Below are 20137 nucleotides of genomic sequence, written 5' to 3'. Positions count from 1 at the left end.
AATAAATAACTTTATTTGTGTTCAAAGGCCTCAGGCCCAAAATACATAGCATACATACAACAATATAGTAATATGGTTGCGTCACCTTAACAATGTTTATTAATGCGTAAAAAGACTAGTTGTTTATGTTATCCATTAAAACATATACATAAAACATAAGCTTCCTTAATGTGATTATATCACGTGTACCTATTAATACATAAAAATCATGTAGTTCTTTTCCGCCAAAATACCAATTGAATACACAAGTGAGATAAGATTATTTTTAATTTTAATTCCTTTTCCCCCATTTTTTTGCTTGAATACAAAATGTGACAATTAGCATTTTTTATAACAAAAACTTCGTTAAATGATCAAACTACTCCAATTTATAATTTTTTTTTAAATGTTGGTAAAGTTAAAGTACTAAATAACTAATAACTTAATATATAAAAATGATTAGCAAAGACACAAATAACTCCTTAAGTGTCAAAAGCGCAAATATCATTAAATTAAACAAGCGTCAAAGGAACGATTGATTTATAAAAAAAGTTTCCTTTTAAAACGAAAGGCTTGCCCAGTTGTGCCATCATCCCATCCCTTTAAAAATGATTTTTTTGAAAAACCTCCTTAATAAACTTTATGATAAAGAAATAATTATTTATATAAAAAAAATAATTTGACCCTATATACCGGTAATAAAGAATGTACCTATGTTTTTACAGGTAAAGAGGGTCAATTTATTATCACTATTTTTAAAAAAAATTATTTGTATATCATAAAGGGTTTATTTAGTATTTTTTAAAAAAATGTTTCACTTTTAAAGGGGTAGGTAGGGTAACCCCAAGACTGGACGAGCACCTGCGCCCATTTGTGCCACTATGCATGCAAATTTGGACAAAAGGAGGACCAGAAATCCACTGATTATAACTGAACCGAAACATGCTGACGATAACATTTACAACTTTTTTTGTAAAAACGAATTTGTTTTTGTCAAAACGATTTGAAATCTATTCTCTATTGAATAAATCTAACAAAGAAACTAATCAATCGTAAAAAACTAGCATTGGCTCTCCCAAATGGAGGAAATAAAAGTATCTATCTATCATACTGAAGGGAAACAAGTGTGCACATTTCATTGACACTTTTTTGGCAGAAAGAGTCATTCGTTTTGGCAAAGCAGCTTTATAGACAAGTAAATGCACTAAATGCACCAATCATATGCATGTATCAACTATGTTACACCTAAAATATCTATTTCACTTGTCCATTGATCACAGATATACCGACAACACAGGATGCGCTATCTGTAGATCAGCACGTGGTAAAGTTAAACCGATAAATCAAGTAAAAATAGAAATCCTATTTATAGAAACAAACTGGGATTACCGAAGTTACTAAAAATAGCTTAGATTTCCGTGATATTACTTTGTCTGATTCCGCAGTATGACGGGATCGCCCGAATTGTAAACCTAGACTGGTTTCCCGTTCCACCATCCACTAACACATGTAAGCAGGAAACCACCTTACCGGAACAACTTTTCTAAGACAATTGGCTTGGCCGCAAGCCAAAAATCGCCAAAGGAACGCAAATGAAAGCACAAGACTGTAACTTTACAGAGAAAAGGTTGTGTAATGGTGTTGCCCTGTTTTAAATCTGGAATAATCCATTCGAAATAGAAATGATTTAATATCAAATTGAGCTAACAACGGTATGGAACCTGACTGTACATGCTCACCTTACCTTGTTCTTTACTATCACTTCCGGTTCAAGCTGACCTGGCTCTATACTATCACTTCCGGTTCAAACTGACCTGGCTCTATACTATCACTTCCGGTTCAAGCTGACCTGGCTCTATACTATCACTTCCGGTTCAAGCTGGCCTGGCTCTATACTATCACTTCCGGTTCAAGCTGGCCTGGCTCTATACTATCACTTCCGGTTCAAGCTGACCTGGCTCTATACTATCACTTCCGGTTCAAGCTGACCTGGCTCTATACTATCACTTCCGGTTCAAGCTGGCCTGGCTCTATACTATCACTTTCGGTTCAAGCTGACCTGGCTCTATACTATCACTTCCGGTTCAAGCTGGCCTGGCTCTATACTATCACTTCCGGTTCAAGCTGACCTGGCTCTATACTATCACTTCCGGTTCAAGCTGGCCTGGCTCTATACTATCACTTCCGGTTCAAGCTGGCCTGGCTCTATACTATCACTTCCGGTTCAAGCTGACCTGGCTCTATACTATCACTTCCGGTTCAAGCTGGCCTGGCTCTATACTATCACTTCCGGTTCAAGCTGGCCTGGCTCTATACTATCACTTCCGGTTCAAGCTGGCCTGGCTCTATACTATCACTTCCGGTTCAAGCTGGCCTGGCTCTATACTATCACTTCCGGTTCAAGCTGGCCTGGCTCTATACTATCACTTCCGGTTCAAGCTGGCCTGGCTCTATACTATCACTTCCGGTTCAAGCTGACCTGGCTCTATACTATCACTTCCGGTTCAAGCTGACCTGGCTCTATACTATCACTTCCGGTTCAAGCTGGCCTGGCTCTATACTATCACTTCCGGTTCAAGCTGGCCTGGCTCTATACTATCACTTCCGGTTCAAGCTGACCTGGCTCTATACTATCACTTCCGGTTCAAGCTGACCTGGCTCTATACTATCACTTCCGGTTCAAGCTGACCTGGCTCTATACTATCACTTCCGGTTCCGGTAGGCAAAACGTTCATTGCAATACTTGATTTTATTTCAAGTGAATTGGTCTATAATGGAAGGTCTTAGATACCACCAATAATAGTAGCTCGAAGAGCAGGCCCGAAGCGAGATTTACGATAACGCACGTACCTGTTAAAAGTGGTGGCTTTTAAAAGCTTTCTTGCGAAGTACTGCATTGACACATCCCATCTTTTTGAATCACAAGATAACGATAAAAAACGAAGAATTCTGACTGAAAACGGATGCGTATACTGGTCAACCGCGCACTTATATGGGAACCTTAATGGGACAGGGCACCAGAAGAACGGAAGCAGTCCATAAAATACCGAATGATAGTTTTAATCAAAGCACTGCAAGCACTGAGGTATACATTGCTTGACATCAAGACCATGTGATTTTAATCTACTGAACTTAATAGAAGTCATCTTCTGGTTACAGTCAATTTCGAACACAAATCTAGGCTTATTTCTTCTCAAGTTATTAATAGGACAAGAAAGAGGTGTTGTTCCTACAGACTAGTGCTGTGTTTTTCCAGGCAAGACTATATGGTTTGCGAAACTGAAGCGCAATACAGAAATCAGTTTGCAAAGACCGGTTTTTTATCTGCAGTATACAATGCTGAAATAGTAAAATAGAGTCTTCAGTGCTTTTATCTATTACTTTAAAAACAAGACCAACATGCGGGTTTGTAGTCTACAAAAATGTGGTATTGAATCATTCAGCAAGACTTAAAAGTTAGGTGAACATTTTTGTTTACATGCAAAACGCATTCACTGGAAAAAATGCACTCCATAGTGCAATTATTGATTCAAAATAAAAGCATTTGTACTTGACAATATTTAGGCATCAAAGCCCTAAGCTCTTGCCTTGTACATTCTTAAATTTTTACTACAAGTACATTACGAAAATTAATGACCCCCCCCCCCCCCAACCCTCCCACAAGGCAAATTTTATCCCAGGGCTAAAATTAAAACAATCTTGGTAGAGGTCGACTACACAATGTTTCATGCCAAATATCTTACCTCTAGTCTTTGTCAATTCAGAGGAGAATACTGTTTAAGTTTTTTTTCTATACATGTATATACATTTAAGGAAATCAAAGCCCTAAGCTCTTGCCTTGTACATTCTTAAATTTTTACTACAAGTACATTACGAAAATTAATGACTCCCCCCAAACCCTCCCACAAGGCAAATTTTATCCCAGGGCTAAAATTAAAACAATCTTGGTAGAGGTCGACTACACAATGTTTCATGCCAAATATCTTACCTCTAGTCTTTGTCAATTCAGAGGAGAATACTGTTTAAGTTTTTTCTTCTATACATGTTTATACATTTAAGGAAATCCTAAGACACCATGGTGCCTGGTAAACCTTGTACCTTCAGACAAGATTTTTTTTTAAAGTTTTTTACTTTATACATACCATATAATGAAAACCTAAAAAGACTCCTTGGCAGAGCCATTTTGACCCCAGGGCTATAATTTGAACAATAGTGATAGAGGTTTTACTACACATGTAAAGGTTTCATGCCAAATATCAAACATCTAGCCTTTGTCAATCCAGAGGAGAATATTTTTTATGTTTTTTTTTCTGTACATGTTTATACATTTAAGGAAAACCTATGACACCCTGGTGCTATTTCACTAGGGGCAACATTTGAACAACTTTGGTAAAGGACGTACTGATGATATTATTTACCAAGTATCTAAGCTCTAAGCCTTAAACCTTCTGATAAAAAGATTTTAAAAACAGTTTTTGCTTTATACATATAAGGAAAACCTTAATATATGACCCCAGGGGTGAGGCTAATTCTGACCCTGTGGCTGTAACGTGAATAATCTTGGTAGAGGTTAACTACCAAATGTTTCATGACAAATATATAACCTCTAGTCTTTGTCAATTCAGAGGAGAAGATTTTAAGTTTTAACTACATACATATCAGGAAAATCTATGAACCCTAGTGCAGGGCTAATTTGACCCCCAGGGTATACTAGTAATGTGAAAATCTTGTGAATGTCTACCAGACAATGCCTTTTGTAAAATATCTATGCTCTAGGCCTCATTTAAGTCTTTGAACAACTTTGGAAGCCCTTTACTCATGGAACAACCCTGTCAAGTTTGGTTGAAATTCGACAAGATGTTTTCAAAAGATGTTAACTATATAATGTATAAAACACACACACATGCACGCATGCATGCACACACACACAAAAGAGGAGAATCGCTATATGCCAACACAGCATCTACATGCATCAGACCAGCAGTCCAACACATTTTCAAAAAATAAAATGACAGTTACATTGTTGATGTGTTGAAAGCCTTGTGAAATTTAATAAAAGCTTTATAATATCTAGAATAAACTTTCATTTTTTTCATTCCAAACTGTAAACAAAACAATATGAGGTATGGTACATGTTATGGTCAACCAAGTGGATCTCATTGGAGCTAGGTGGAGAGGAGTGTGGGAATCCAAAGATTAGTAAATCATGTTTGCTTACTGAGTGCATCAGAAAGTATTTAAGCACTAAGTTGAAATTTATACGGCATAATGCACTTTATGTGTGGTAATATGCTATATATCAAAATTAAATACAAATGTACTCAGTATCTTTTTTTATGTTAACTATAAACTTAAAGAATTAATAAATTTCTTTTATATAATCTATGAATTCAGTTTATAGTATCTTTTTTGGTTTGACTTTTATCACAGTCTGTGCTTTTTGTGATATCATACTATTGTTTCCGGCACCTTTACTCCAAGTAAGCAAATGAAGTAATTGAAGACCAGGACCTTGAGTGTAGTAACTTCCTTTCTGAGTGGGGGATCTGAACATCAATGTCTGTCCTGTCCACCATGTCTCGATATCGGATTTGTCTTGGTACAGACCACCCTGTCTCATGGTCTGCAAGGTCCTGCATGTATGGCCAGCTGGGACTGTTTAATGTCACCGAGGAGAACTCCATATAGTTTTTTGACAATCAATAAATATTTTACAATCCAATAGGAAAAAAAATGATTCATGTAGTATCTTTTTTAGCTAAATCCTTTCAAGCTATCATCATCGTGTACAATAAAACTTACTGGTAAGGAGTTAATTAAGGCTTCTCCCCCTAATACAAAAAAAGGTCAAATTAAAAAGTAGTACTGTTACAATGCCTTATCAAAAATAAAGTCACATATATAGACAATAACTAAATATTTAACAATATTGATTTAATACAAATAAATCATTACTATATGCAGTCCTGCCAATAATGAGTTGAAAATATTTATCAATTTCAAAGAGTGAGAAAATGAAATGCAGCCTGACTAAAACTCAAACCAGAGACACTCAGAATACCATACCTCAGCACTACCAAAAAAACCCAGAACCGTTGGAATACCATACAGCAGCTCTACAGCTTAAATATTTTCAGTCTCATAGTTCTATGCATTGACATAATCCACAGCACATTGAAATTTTTCCTTTTTCATGGCACACTTAAGTAACAAAGTGAATTGACTTTATGATTCAGTTATGTACCATCATAAACATATATTGGACCCTAAAAGTAACAGGTGAAAAATATCACAGGATGAGAAAAATGTGCAGTTTGACCGGAATCAAAACCTGAATCAGAATATTATATATGTTATGTGGGCTGTACTGACTCACTCAGCTGAGCTATCTAGCTGGCAATGTCAATAATCTATTACACATGGGCATAGAAGTCAAAGAAACATTCATTGATAATGACCCATTATTTAAAGTAAATCATATCAGAAGCATCCCTTGAAAATGATATCATTTCATTTTTGACCCACAGTTGTTACCACTACCTCCTAATGGGCCTAATTAAACTGAGCCTGCAGAATTTTATAATTTTGCTGTCTGTCAGACATGGCAATTTCTTATGGGTTTCATCTTGAAATGAATATGGATAGAAATATATTTTTTTGACTGGCTTTATGAACCTTTTAGTTATTGTGGCAAGGAATTTTATAATTGTTCAGTTAAACCTGGTTTTTCAGTTAAGATTTCATCATAAAAAGATCTTCAGGACTCTAAATAAATTCATATTTGTGGTATCAGGGGAAATTAAATTACTATTTGTGCTAAATCTGATCATAAACATCAATCTAAATATTTAGAATATTCCTGTGTTGAGTGTCATATTTCACTCTTCACTTTGGTTATCCCAGGTCAACCCTTTTTTTTTTACTAATGGCTTTAATTTAACTGCCCATGCAATCATAAGCTCATATATGGCTAATAATTTTACCTTATATATATCAATAGTCTAAGGAGTTATGGAAAAAAATGTTAAGGGTGGCTCAGTCTGACTGAGTGATTTGATTGTAAATAACATATTTTAAAATTTATTTCTAGACTCAACATGCTTTCAAAACTCTTTAAGAAAACTGTCAAATGATGAATATTCATCTGGATTTGTTACCCAAAATCTGTGTGATTCTAGCACTTCATTTTTTCTAGGATTGTCAAATATTTTTTTCACTTTCAGTTTATGGTCTGCATTTGCCCATGTAAATTGATAACTTTAGGTCCAGCACAGTGTAATAGGATATTTTATTACTTGTATCTTTTCATCTTTCTCAGCATTTCCACTGGCAGTCAACACTGGTAAAGTAAATTTCCATTGGCGCTTCCATTTAATAAAGTTATGTGATATGTTACCATTTTCAACATCTAAATGTCCAGGGGGTCTAAACGTATCTGCAATGATTGTCAGTTCGAATAATACCGATTACGAAGGCTAAATTCGAATAATATTGAGTTCAAATCCTTAGTTCGAATAATATTGAGTACGAATCTCCCCTTTCCCGAAAATGGCTTTTGGACGATATATTTCACTAAAGTGGCAGAAATACTTCACACTGCAGGTGTGAAACAAATAATTGCATACTCCTCCGATGCCACCACGTTGATAGGGTTGTATTATATGCAATTATATGACAATACGTTTTCAGAACGTAAAGTTTAATCCATTCATACAGACGCTTACAATGTTACATAACACTAAATAAACATATATATCTGTATATGCTCGTTTTCTAAAACAGTTTGAAATAGAAAAAGTATTGCAAGTCTATATTTAAAAGTAAATAAGGTTTACTTGTTTGATTTAATATTAATTTTGGATGTTGACATATTTTTATGCAGAGTCTGTCGTAATTCATTCATTCTTGCACGCGCATGCGTGGATACGAAGTTTTGAAGCGTAGGTTTACACAATGCTTTTATGAATGAAATAGAAATTTTCATATTTTTTGCTTTCATGTTTAGAAAAATGTTTATTTAAACTGAAAGTGCATAGTTTTGAACTTTCAAGCTTATTGACCACTATGCAAAACAGATATATTATATAAAAGTGATCTTAATGTGACAATCCTGCAAAATGAGGATCTACTTTTATCGAGGTTTCATCCAAAGGTGGATGTTGTTCAGCAAAACAGGTTAGGTGTACTAAATCTGAAATACAGCTATAACTCTGTATACATTGCAAGCAATGTATACAAAAAGGAAATGTAAAATGAAAATTGAACGTTTACACGGTTCATATCCATATCGGTACCCTCTTTGCGAAATCTGCTGAAACGGCACCCTCTTTGTACATGCACAGGTCATTCTCTGCTCAAAACAAACCAGCGATGGATAACAAGCCAGTAAAAATTCATTGTTATAAGGAAAGGAGGTATGACACGTGGAAAGGATGTATACCACGGAACACTAGAATGTTTTATCTATGTGCTGATTTGTCATGTGCCCGTTTTTTCATGCACTACAACCTCACAATAAGCTACAAAAAATCAACATGTCTTGCTTCGCCAATCACTTTGACATACATTTCGGGCTGAAATGAACCTGTGGCTTGATTATACATGCATCATACATATTTAGTATGTTCATATACATATTATCTTCGGACAAATGTCATTACATTGTCAAAAATAATTGTAAAATTTATAAAAAACACCCTACTTTCGGTTTTGCAGCGGCACGGGATACCTCTCTTCGTTTGAATTTTTATATCACAGGTACCATCTCATTTTTTAACACATAGGTACTCTCAACGCACGACATATGCTTTTGATTGCGTTAATCGTTTAGTATGCATAAAAGTAAGAAATATTACATACCTTACGATTAACGCAAATAAAAGCATATATTGTGCCTTGAGGGTTCCTATTTGTAAAAAATATGAGAGGGTGCCTGTGATATAAAAATTCAAATGAAGAGAGGTAGCCCGTGTCGCTGCAAAACCGAAAGTAGGGTGTTTTTATGAATTTTACCATTATTTTTGACAATGTAAGTAATAGATATACCATTGCTGCGTTGACGAATTCTGGGTTTGCGTAAATTATACCATAATCACGTGACCTTTCTTATTATTATGGTATAATTTACGCAAACCCAGAATTCGTCAACGGACCAATGGTGTATCTGTTTTAACCTATAGCTCCGCCCAGAAACACGTACTCCTTCGATCTTCAAAACTGAAAATTATACCATAGTATGGGTATGGTATAATTTACGGTTGTTGGAAATTATACTTGGAAGAATTATACATAAGAAGCGCTGAAGAGCTATAGGTTAAGGACATTTGTCCGGAGATGATATGTAAATGAACATACTAAATTTGTATGATGCATATATAATCAAGCCACATGTTCATTTCAGTCCGAAAAATATGTCGAAGTGATGGGCGAAGCAAGACATGTCGATTTTTATAGCTTATTGTGAAGTTGTAGTACATGAAAAACGGGCACATGACAAATCAGCACATAGATAAAGCATTCTACTGTTCCGTGGTATACATCTTTTCTACGTGACATACCTTCTTTCCATATTATATTTAAATTTTACTGGATTGTTATCCATCGCTGGTTTGTTTTTAGCAGAGAGTGGCCTGTGCATACGCAAGGAGGGTACCGTTTCAGCAGATTTCGCAAAGAGGGTACCGATATGGATATGCACCGTGGTTTATTTCATACTATTTCACGGTAAAAGGAAATCGAGCTCGCTTCGACGTTTCGCCTTTTTCATACTAATGTTGATACCATTCAATGGTTTTGTCGTGACGCGGCTCATATGGATATTGTTGGTAAGTAAGATAAAGGATTCAATATGGCATATCTACTTTTAATATATGCTAGTGAGAAATATTGACCCATGAAATATCTATATTTTCATACCACTTGATGAAATAAATCCCGTATTTATAGAATTATCTCGAATTTCTTCTATATATCAGGTGATAAATTATTCCAGAACAAAATATTATTCATCATATCAAATGTTTATATCAAATCACTTAGAAACTTTATCAACATGTTTTTTCCAAGAAATATTTCATAAAAATGTTAAAATGATACATTTTACTTTTGTTTTTTTTCATCAGTACTTATTGAAAATTTACCAATTGTAGACAAATTGACTTTAAATCGTAGTTGGGTCTTTTTAATATCAATTTTGTACCAATTTTATGCAACTGCTTTTGTCATGTATATTTTCGTTTTTTTATTTTAAACCTTTTTATATTAAGAACTGGGTAAAATACCCCTGAATACCATACACGCAATTCAAGTACATGTAACATCATTTTGTCAGTGTGGTTTGTTTGTTTGTATTTTGTGTGTTTTTTTACAATGTACGCTGTACTGTATATATAATACTTTTCAATTCGTCAATTTTTGTCATAATTGAGCCGTGTCATGAACAAAACCAACATAATGGGTTTGCGACCAGCATGGATCCAGACCAGCCTGCACATCCGCGCAGTCCTGATCAGGATCCATGTTGTTCGCTTACAAACTCTATAACAAATAGAGAAACTGATAGCGAACAGCATGGATCCTGATCAGACTGCGCGGATGCGCAGGCTGAACTGGATCCATGCTGGTCGCAAACCCATTATGTTGTTTTTGTCATGACACGACTCATATTTATAAACTATGTCGCTTTTCATGCATCTACATAAGAAAGAAAACATTGTCAATCAAATCTTCCTTGTATGATATATATTTTTCGGGTATGACAAACCAAAGTGCACATGACTACAAGGAAGTGGAAAAAAAGTAGTTCAGATATATTCACGTCATTTTTATCAAAGTGATTCAGAAATTGAAATCTATTTCAAAATTTTATTTATAATAAAATATAATTATTTCTATGTTTATTTTGATACCTGGATGTTCAGTGGTTTTTGTAAGAAGTAGATGGGCTAAAATAAGTGAAAAAATTTTAGATAGAAAACTGTAAGTAATATATGATATTACAATATAGGATTATAAACCGTGTTTCATATTAAAAAAAAAATATTGATTAGATTTGAAGAGTAGAACGCTGAGATAAAAATATAGACAAATATTTCGGTAAAGGAACAAATCTAATACAGTGTTATGATTATAATTAATTGAATGACACTTAAAGAAACATGGCATCTCACTCCGACTCTAAGCAAAACTTCGGGGAGGCCATTTCCGACACAACTTCAAGCGTTCAACATGCTAATCAATCCGTTGAAGCATTGATGGGTCAACTAGTTGATGGAGTAGATGGACGGCCTAGAAAGGTGGACGAATTTCAAAGACAGGAACTCATTTATTTGACTATACAGCTAAAAGATTTGGGAGATAAATCAGAGAAATTTCAAAATGATGCGCAGGAGGTTTGTAAAGTTTAGTTTAAGTCTATTTATTTTTGATTAGTTGCGATTAAAGTTTAAAGCCAAAGTCCGCTTTTATTATATCCGGTGAGGACAACGGCCATGACCCAAATAAGGCTCGAACCTTGTTAGTACAAGAAGCTACTAGTACAATCCCTGCCAGGCGTATAGAACTTGTCGAGAATGAAGACTTTTTTGGGGGAACTAAGAGTTCAAAAAATCTTTTAAAGGAACAACATGGTAAATAATCTTTTTTTTTTCATCTTATATGAACAATATGCGCAAAAACGTTCATTACTGTATTGTGTACATGTGGTAGTGCACCGTGAAGCTATTACTGTAAAGGTTATTAAGATTTGGAAAACCCCACATTCTCTTGTTCCGAATAAGATCTTTATTATGCAGCTTCAATGTTTTAAATGATGCAGAGACTTTATGTCATATAAAGCTCCTTGAAGGGTCTAACGCTAAATCTAAACACGCATTTTGCATAAAATCTTTAAACAGCGAAATTATTGTGTAATACAGCTATTAACGCATTTTTATTGATATATTCCGTTCTTATAAACATCTCACATACACTACCACCAAAGGTTTGATCCTTATATAAAGATATTTAAAAACAGATAAAAAATATAGATCTACACAATTAAAGTAATAATTTACGTGTTATGTGCCATTAATGAACTATTTTGCAGTTTAACCACCATATTTTTACTACGTTACTCACGCAGTAAGGGTTATTTTTACATATTTTGGGCCCCTTGATAATTTACATGGATTGTAAGTCCGTTTGCAATGCCGCTTCACAATACTTTTTTTTACTTTGTAATACATTTTTTATGAAAATTTGTATGAATATGGAGGCATGACAGTATCAATTACCAATATACTTTTAAAAGAAAGAACAACTGCCATCACCACCACAACTAATACCATCACCACCAATAACACCAATAACACCAACAACTTCAACAACAACAACCACCACCACCCATACTCATCAACAACAATAGCATCAACAATTGACGATGACAACAAGAATGACTGAGGAATAGTTATATCAACTATTTATACCATGTCATATTTGTGACGGGAGATCCGAGTTTCTATTCTCCAAAGAAAAATACTACACGTATACTGTTACTTATGTATGGCTTTATTACATATCATAATTATCTTTTAATATAATATGAGCCGCGTCATGACAAAACCAACATAAATGGGTTTTGCGGACCAGCATGGAAACCAGACCAGCCTGCGCAAAATTCCGCGCCAGTCTGATCAGGGATCGGAGTGCTGTTCGATTACAAACCATATTACAAGTAGAGAAACTGGTAGCGAACAGCATGGATCTTGATCAGACTGCGCGGATGCGCAGGCTGGTCTTGATCCATGCTGGTCGCAAACCCATTATGTTGGTTTTGTCATGACGTGGCTCATATTATTTTTCTCTTGAAAGGCTTATGGTTTCAATACAGTTGAACTGCGTTTTCCTAGAGGAAGAGCACGTAAGTCAGTAACTTTCTTATGTTCCGATATTTTACCACTTTTTGATCGTGCAAAAAAAAGAGAGAGAGAAAAAAAAAGCGCGAAACAATCGACGATTACATTCCTTTCGTGCGGATATATAAGTAGTGTTTATAACAATTTTACCTATATTTGACCTCTCACATTTTCAAGATTTATATCAATGATAAGCGTCACATTTATTTGATTATTGTATTAATCCACATTTTCAAGTTTCGTGCAAACGATTTTTCTGTTTATCCATTATTTGAGTTTATAAATGTGTATAAACGCTTTATTCAATTTTGGGGACTTTTCTGCACAAATGAAAAATGTGATTGAATCGGTGAAAACCAAGTTTGGTGCGAATTAGCCTTGAAAAATGTCCATAAAACAGCTATTTGACATACCGTCATCATATGATTATACACATTAAAAAAAACAATATTTTCCCAACTCCGTCCCATAAAATACCTCAGTCAGTGGGCGTCCCTTTTTAATATCATGATAAATAGGCAGAACTAGAGAATAACGTTTTTTAATTAATTGTCAAAGGTTTTTGTGCATTGAAAATGTGTTTAAAACGCTTAGTTCATGTTATATTTATTGCACTAAAAACATCAAATATATTTAAAAAAAAAATAAAAAAAAAATATTTTTTTTTCACTGTTATATTATTATAACTATTTTTATACTAAAATAATATAACAGTGAAAAAAAATATTAAAAAAAAAATATTGATGTTTTAGTGCATATATAACAAGGTTAAACACAATTTAGGTCAAATCAATGCCACTAGCACCTTTGGTTTACTATAATAAAATCAAATGCTGAGCAAAAAAATGTATTCTTGAACAATATTACATACCAATTTGCTTTTTCAAAAAATCGCACAATAAAACCGTCCCATTTATTCAATTATATACATGCGCTGAATTCAAAAGGCATACAAGAACGGGAATCTGAATACGTATAATTGTATTTCACATCAATATGAAAATGTTATCTTTAATTACAGGTATTGCTATGTATACAAACTTGACATGCTATTATGATATAACTTTAATTAATTTATTTATTTAACATTCATTTTGCAGGAGATAGTGGTTACGGATCTAAATCAAGTAAGTACACCTTGATTGAAATATTGGACGTCATACTATTAAAGGCACATTATGCCTCAGAAATCCATATTTTTTATTTCTTTAGAAATTTCAAGCATGTGTATAACAATGTTTAAATAATGGTAAAAAAAGCATGAACTGAAAAAGTAGTGTTGAACGTGCAGTACTGTGTCGTTAAAGTAGCAAAATGTAAACAAAGTAGTATTTTTACTTCCATACATAATACTTATGCACTATACCTATACTAATTGTACTGTTTATTTATTTATTTATTCATTTATTTATTTATTTGAAAACACTATCATTGTTTATTACAGTTGCACAGGGAAGTAAGATATCGGATACTTCTTCAAGTGTGAGTAGTTTTACCACTGTAATAATATCACTAAATTTTTATTTCATGTCTGCCAAAATATATGCAAATTAATAATAGCAAACAGCGCACAGCGCATTCAACGACGGATAATAACACTGTTGTATTTTGAAGTTGTTTCTATATATTTGTTCTATTGTAAGGTCAGGCATATAGTGTGACAATTGTTGTATGAAAAAAAAATATAAAAAACAAACATACTTTTATGACACTCTGAAACAACATCATTCAAACGAAATTGAAATTCTCCTATGGATATACGCAATTTCAGTCAGCAATATTCTCAAAAATTTCAAATATTTTTTTTTATCAAATGCCAGAGACAATCTGATGTCAAGATAAAATCCGATTCGTCACTTTCCAAAGAGGAAACTGCTAGAAAAATACCTTCAAACTCCAATGGACCCAGTCCCTTAACAGATAATCATACTACAAAGGACACGACAATGCCGTCCTTTTACCTCAAGACTCCACCCACATCATCTACATCACTTGCCACTGAAGATCCCGACAACCCCACAAAAGATCTTCCGAATTCAACACCTGAAGAACCGAGTGTGTCAGACAATTTTGGAGTACCTGTTGAAAAGATCAATAATCTCTCTAAACCCCCATCTGAAGAGGATAACCTTAAACAACCATTCTAAAATGAACATGGTTGGTAATCAAGCATTCTAAAATTAATTTGTTTGGTAATCAAGCATTCTGAAATGAACATACTTTTTTGAAATCGAACATTTTGAAATGAACATGTTTTGCAATCAAGTATTCTTTTATGAGTATATATTGTAATCAAGCATTAAAAAATGAACAAGTTCAGTAATCAAGCCTTTTAAAATTAACATGTTTGGTTATCAAGCAATTTAAGATGAATATGTTTGTTAATCAACCATGCTTTTATGAACATGTTTTGGTGATTAATCATACTATTATGATCATGTTTGGTTATCAACAGTACTTTTATGAACATATTTTGGTGATTAATCATACTATTATGAGCATGTTTGGTTATCAACAGTACTTTTATGAACATGTTTTGGTGATTAATCATACTATTATGAGCATGTTTGGTTATCAACAGTACTTTTATGAACATGTTTTGGTGATTAATCATACTATTATGAGCATGTTTGGTTATCAACCGTGCTTTTATGAACATGTTTTGGTAATCAACCATGCTTTTATGAACATGTTTTGGTAATCAACCGTGCTTTTGTGAAAATGTTTGGTAATCAACCATGCTTTTATGAACATGTTTTGGTAATCAACCATGCTTTTATGAACATGTTTTGGTAATCAACCATGCTTTTATGAACATGTTTGGTAATCAACCATGCTTTTATGAACATGTTTTGGTAATCAACCATGCTTTTATGAACATGTTTTGGTAATCAACCATGCTTTTGTGAACATGTTTTGGTAATCAACCATGCTTTTATGAACATGTTTTGGTAATCAACCATGCTTTTATGAACATGTTTGGTAATCAACCATGCTTTTATGAACATGTTTGGTAATCAACCATGCTTTTATGAACATGTTTGATAATCAACCATGCTTTTATGAACATGTTTGGTAATAACTGATACGATTAACTAATTACATGAATGATAATTTCATGTTTTCATTCATGTTTACGTTTTTCTATTCTAAAACGTTTTGGAATGATAGTTGACTTGTACGCACGCTATCAAATACCTGTAAGTTAAACGTGTATTATTCAAAATTAACCTTTTGTTACGACATTCCACGATCAATGTACAGGAAATTTATTATAATCTTTAGGATGTGTTTTTATTTAAAGCTGCATTGTTTCTAGAAGAGCCAAATTACTTTTAAAAAAATCAAACTTGAGAAACATGTACTTAGATTTTAAGAAAAGGAAAACGATTCAAGATTCAACTTATAATTTACATGTTATGTGCAATTAAAAGACTGATTTCGCAGCATCTTTCACCGTATTTATATTGCGTGACTAACGCAGTAAGGGCTATTTTTGCATATTGTGACCGCTTTTTGGTAATTTACGTGGATTATAAGTGCCGTTGCAAAGTACAAAATACTTTCTTTGTCTACTCTCAATATTTAACTTTTACAAATATTTTCAAAATTTTCATGAAAATCAGCATGAATCTGGAGGCATGCTGCTTTTTCTAAAGATTTAAAGATTTAAATGCAACCTGATGTAAAGTTTGGAACGACGGTTTCAAATTTTGTCAACTACCAGATAATATTGAGATTTGTGAACCCTGCGGTAAACCATGACAAAAATAAATAAATAAATAAATAAATAAATAAATAAATAAATAAATAAATGAATGAATGAATGAATGAATGAATGAATGAATGAATGAATGAATGAATGAAGGAATGAACGAACGAACGAACGAACGAATGCACGCACGAACGCATGAACGAACGTATAAATAAAATAAATAAATAAATAATTAAATAAATAAATGAATAAAAATAAATATAAATTCATAAGAAAAATGAACAATTTGCTAACCTTGCGGCTTACCGGAAGTTATAAAAATAAATTGTACTATTAAACGTGTAAATATTTGCTGAGTCTATATAAACGGTTATCTGACACTAAACTTATTAAACAAGCTTAAATGATTTATCAATACTGCACTTGATCAGGAAGTTGATATTAAAAAATTGAAAGAAAACGTACAAAACACATTATTTATTTAAATATATTGTGAAAGAATTTGAATAAATGATATGAAGTCAAAATTCTGCTGTATTTATAATATATTCTTTTCATACAGTTTCATCAAAATATGAAAAACAACAAATAAAAGCAGCAGCAACAGCAAGTAGCAGAAATATTAGCGCAAAAACAACAACAACAACAAAAATAAATAATAAAAAAATAAATGAATAAAATAAAACACTACCAACATCAGCTAAACAAAAAACAACAACAACAAAAAAACACCACCAACAACAACAACAAAACAAACAAAGAATGTAGCGACAAAATTTTATTTTCTGAGTTCAAAGATATTATTTCTCTCAATTTAATGTAGGTTCAAAACGAGTATTCAGTGTTCTAAAAGTTGATAATCTGTCGAACGTTTCATATTTGTAGTGTAAGTTTGTAAATATGTCATTTTTTTCTTCATTTTGTAAATTTTCTTCCGGAGTTCTGTATAGTTGCAAAGACTTTCGTATGTTTTTTCCACTCCATACATGTATATTCTACTAATTCTGGCAAACACATAATAAATCAATGCAATCACTGACAGCGTATTGATTAAATAAACCAGAGACATAGATAATATCTATGTCTCTGAATAAACTGACATTTTCAAAGTGCAATATATGTCATATAATTATGTATGCATATAATTATGTTCTACATTAATTGCTAATGTTTACCTTTGAAACACGTGCATTTAATAAAACACAGTTTATTATTACAAAATATATGTTTATTCATTTGTATTTCGATATGTTTATATATTTATTTATGTAATATAAAATATGTTTTGGTAAAATAAGTCTGTAAAATGTAATAGCTTTAATTCAAACAGTGTCGGCAGAATCATAATGAAGAGTAGCAGTGTGAGTAAATAGAAGAATGAAAGTATAATTTTGTAAGAAAATGAACAGTATTTGCTATATATTGTATTAAATATAAATGCATGTAAAGTATTATTTTGAGTAAATGCATTAGTTCAACTGTGCAATGCCTTTTTTGAATATGTTTGAATCATAAAGCAATGTTATACTATTTGGTTTATTTTTATTTCATTGACATATTTGACTACACATAATTATTCTATTTCATAGTTTTTAACTCATTAAATGCATTTTAAAAGGTGTACTTTCATTTTAAAAAGTCCCTCCATTATTTATGAAAACCCCATTTGTTATCAATGGTATTTGCTATCAATGATATTTATCATCAATGGTATGCCATAAAATCAATGGTGTACCATAAAACCAATGATATACAAAAAATCAATAATATACCATCAAATCAATGGTATGCCATAAAATCAATGCTATACCGAAAATCAATGTAGTACCATAAAAAAAATGGTATACTATAAAACCAATAGTTTACCATAAAATCAATGATTTACCAAAAATCAATGGCGTTCCATAAAACCATTATACCATAAAACAATGATATATAATGAATTAAATGGTATACCATAAAATCATTGTTATATACCCTTAAATCAATGGTATATAATTTAACCAATGATGTACCAATAAATGAATGATGAACCAAAAAAGCAATGGTGTGCCATAAAATCAATGGTATACTATTAAATAAATGGTGTGCCGTAAAATCAGTGGTATACCATAAAATAATTGGTATAATTAAATTTAAAATGCTTACATTTAATATTTTTACCGAAATGTCTTTGTATATTTAGATAAGGGTATGTCCGCTATATATATACTTACGGCATATATACGTTATTATCAAAGTCTGCATTTAAAATATAGGCTATTCTTATAGTGTTATACAAATATTTCTTCATTTTCTCATTTCATATAAATTGATACTCTATATTCCAAATTGTGTCATACCTACACTCCTTTAGTGGCGTCCATTGTCCGCTTTTATGTCATTGCTAAATTTTGTATATTTCACCGAACACGCTATGTTGTTTTAATTCAATAACCATGACAACAATTTACGTTTGTCGTGGATTTACATTGAATGTTTTGATTTATATCATATTCAACCATTTACATTGAAAAGGTTTTCAAATATTAGTCTGAATAGCCTTCCGTTTTTGTGAAACTCACTAAGGAAGTTTTCTTTTTGTAGGTTTAAAAGTACAGGCTTTACAATCTTCATCTTGACATGTATTTAAAAGTCGGTCAACATTTCAAAACAAGACGATTTTCCACTAACTTGCATGCCATTCTAATTAGAAGAAGAGTAACAGTCTTTTATTTATGTGACCTTTGTTGCAATAAACTTAAAACAGACGGATGATAGTCTGGTTCCCTGCCTACATTTACTACGGAAAGTATAAGGGGAAGGAACTCCAGACGGAGGATAGTCTGGTTCCCTGCCTGCATTTACTACGGAAAGTATAAAGGGAAGGAACTCCAGACTAGCAATAGTGTAGTTTCAGAACGAGTTGAATTAAATCATATTACATGTATTATGTCAAACTCAGGAGAGCTTCACATTATTTTATTCAACGAGATCAATACATCAATATCGAGATCAATACATCAAAGAAGCTTCATGAATAATATGTATTAAATTTATCTCATATCCAAAATCAGTACTGTCTATAGATTTTTTTTTTATTGACGCGCCAAAAATAAATCGCTAGTTACATAATTGCGCTTAAACGTTGTGATAGTCACATTTAAAAAAAAAATTATAACTGATTATGTTATATTAATATGATAACCTATAAAAAACACCTTATTGTATTTTGTTCTCTTTCCTCGTTTGTTCGTGTTGTCATTGCACTGCGTCATGGTTAAACCACTGGTGATTTACTGATTTATTTGTAGAGTAACCCATATTTCTGCAGTATCAGTTTGGTCAGTTAAACATTCTATGTGCCAAGTGTACCATTCTATGCATATTCGGTGCATGAATAATTATATTTCTCGTTAAATCATATGTTTCCATTATGTTAATATGTCTAAAAGTCATTGGATTTAGGTATCTAACATGCATTTATATTTACTCGAGTTGTTTAATTTTTTTAAGCAATTGAACATTATTTTTTTCCCTTTTCTGTCTATATTTTTGTACCTATCGTGTC

The 20137-nt window shown here is 32.6% G+C and overlaps 1 protein-coding gene across 1 annotated transcript; it reads left to right on the top strand.

Annotated features, from left to right (window-relative positions):
* Positions 1-11119: 11119 nt before the first annotated feature.
* On the top strand, positions 11120-18222 carry LOC132740151 (uncharacterized). The gene is made up of 5 exons (XM_060728002.1): positions 11120-11369; positions 12829-12877; positions 13973-13999; positions 14317-14354; positions 14693-18222. Exons 1-5 carry the CDS (start codon positions 11136-11138, stop codon positions 15017-15019), a joined length of 675 nt encoding a protein of 224 aa, XP_060583985.1. The 5' UTR covers positions 11120-11135; the 3' UTR covers positions 15020-18222.
* The last annotated feature ends 1915 nt before the right edge of the window (positions 18223-20137 follow it).

This window comes from Ruditapes philippinarum, unplaced genomic scaffold (assembly GCF_026571515.1).
Source record: "Ruditapes philippinarum isolate M1 unplaced genomic scaffold, ASM2657151v2 ctg10248_1_1_1_1, whole genome shotgun sequence".
NCBI classification, from domain to species: Eukaryota; Metazoa; Mollusca; class Bivalvia; order Venerida; family Veneridae; genus Ruditapes; species Ruditapes philippinarum.
This window is presented reverse-complemented; position numbering and strand designations above follow the sequence as displayed.

Coding starts and splice junctions, on each gene's coding strand:
- LOC132740151 (XM_060728002.1), top strand. CDS start 11,136: ATGGCATCTCACTCCGACTCTAAGCAAAACTTCGGGGAGGCCATTTCC. Junction 11,370..12,828: donor TTCAAAATGATGCGCAGGAG/GTTTGTAAAGTT, acceptor TTCTCTTGAAAG/GCTTATGGTTTCAATACAGT. Junction 14,000..14,316: donor TGGTTACGGATCTAAATCAA/GTAAGTACACCT, acceptor TGTTTATTACAG/TTGCACAGGGAAGTAAGATA.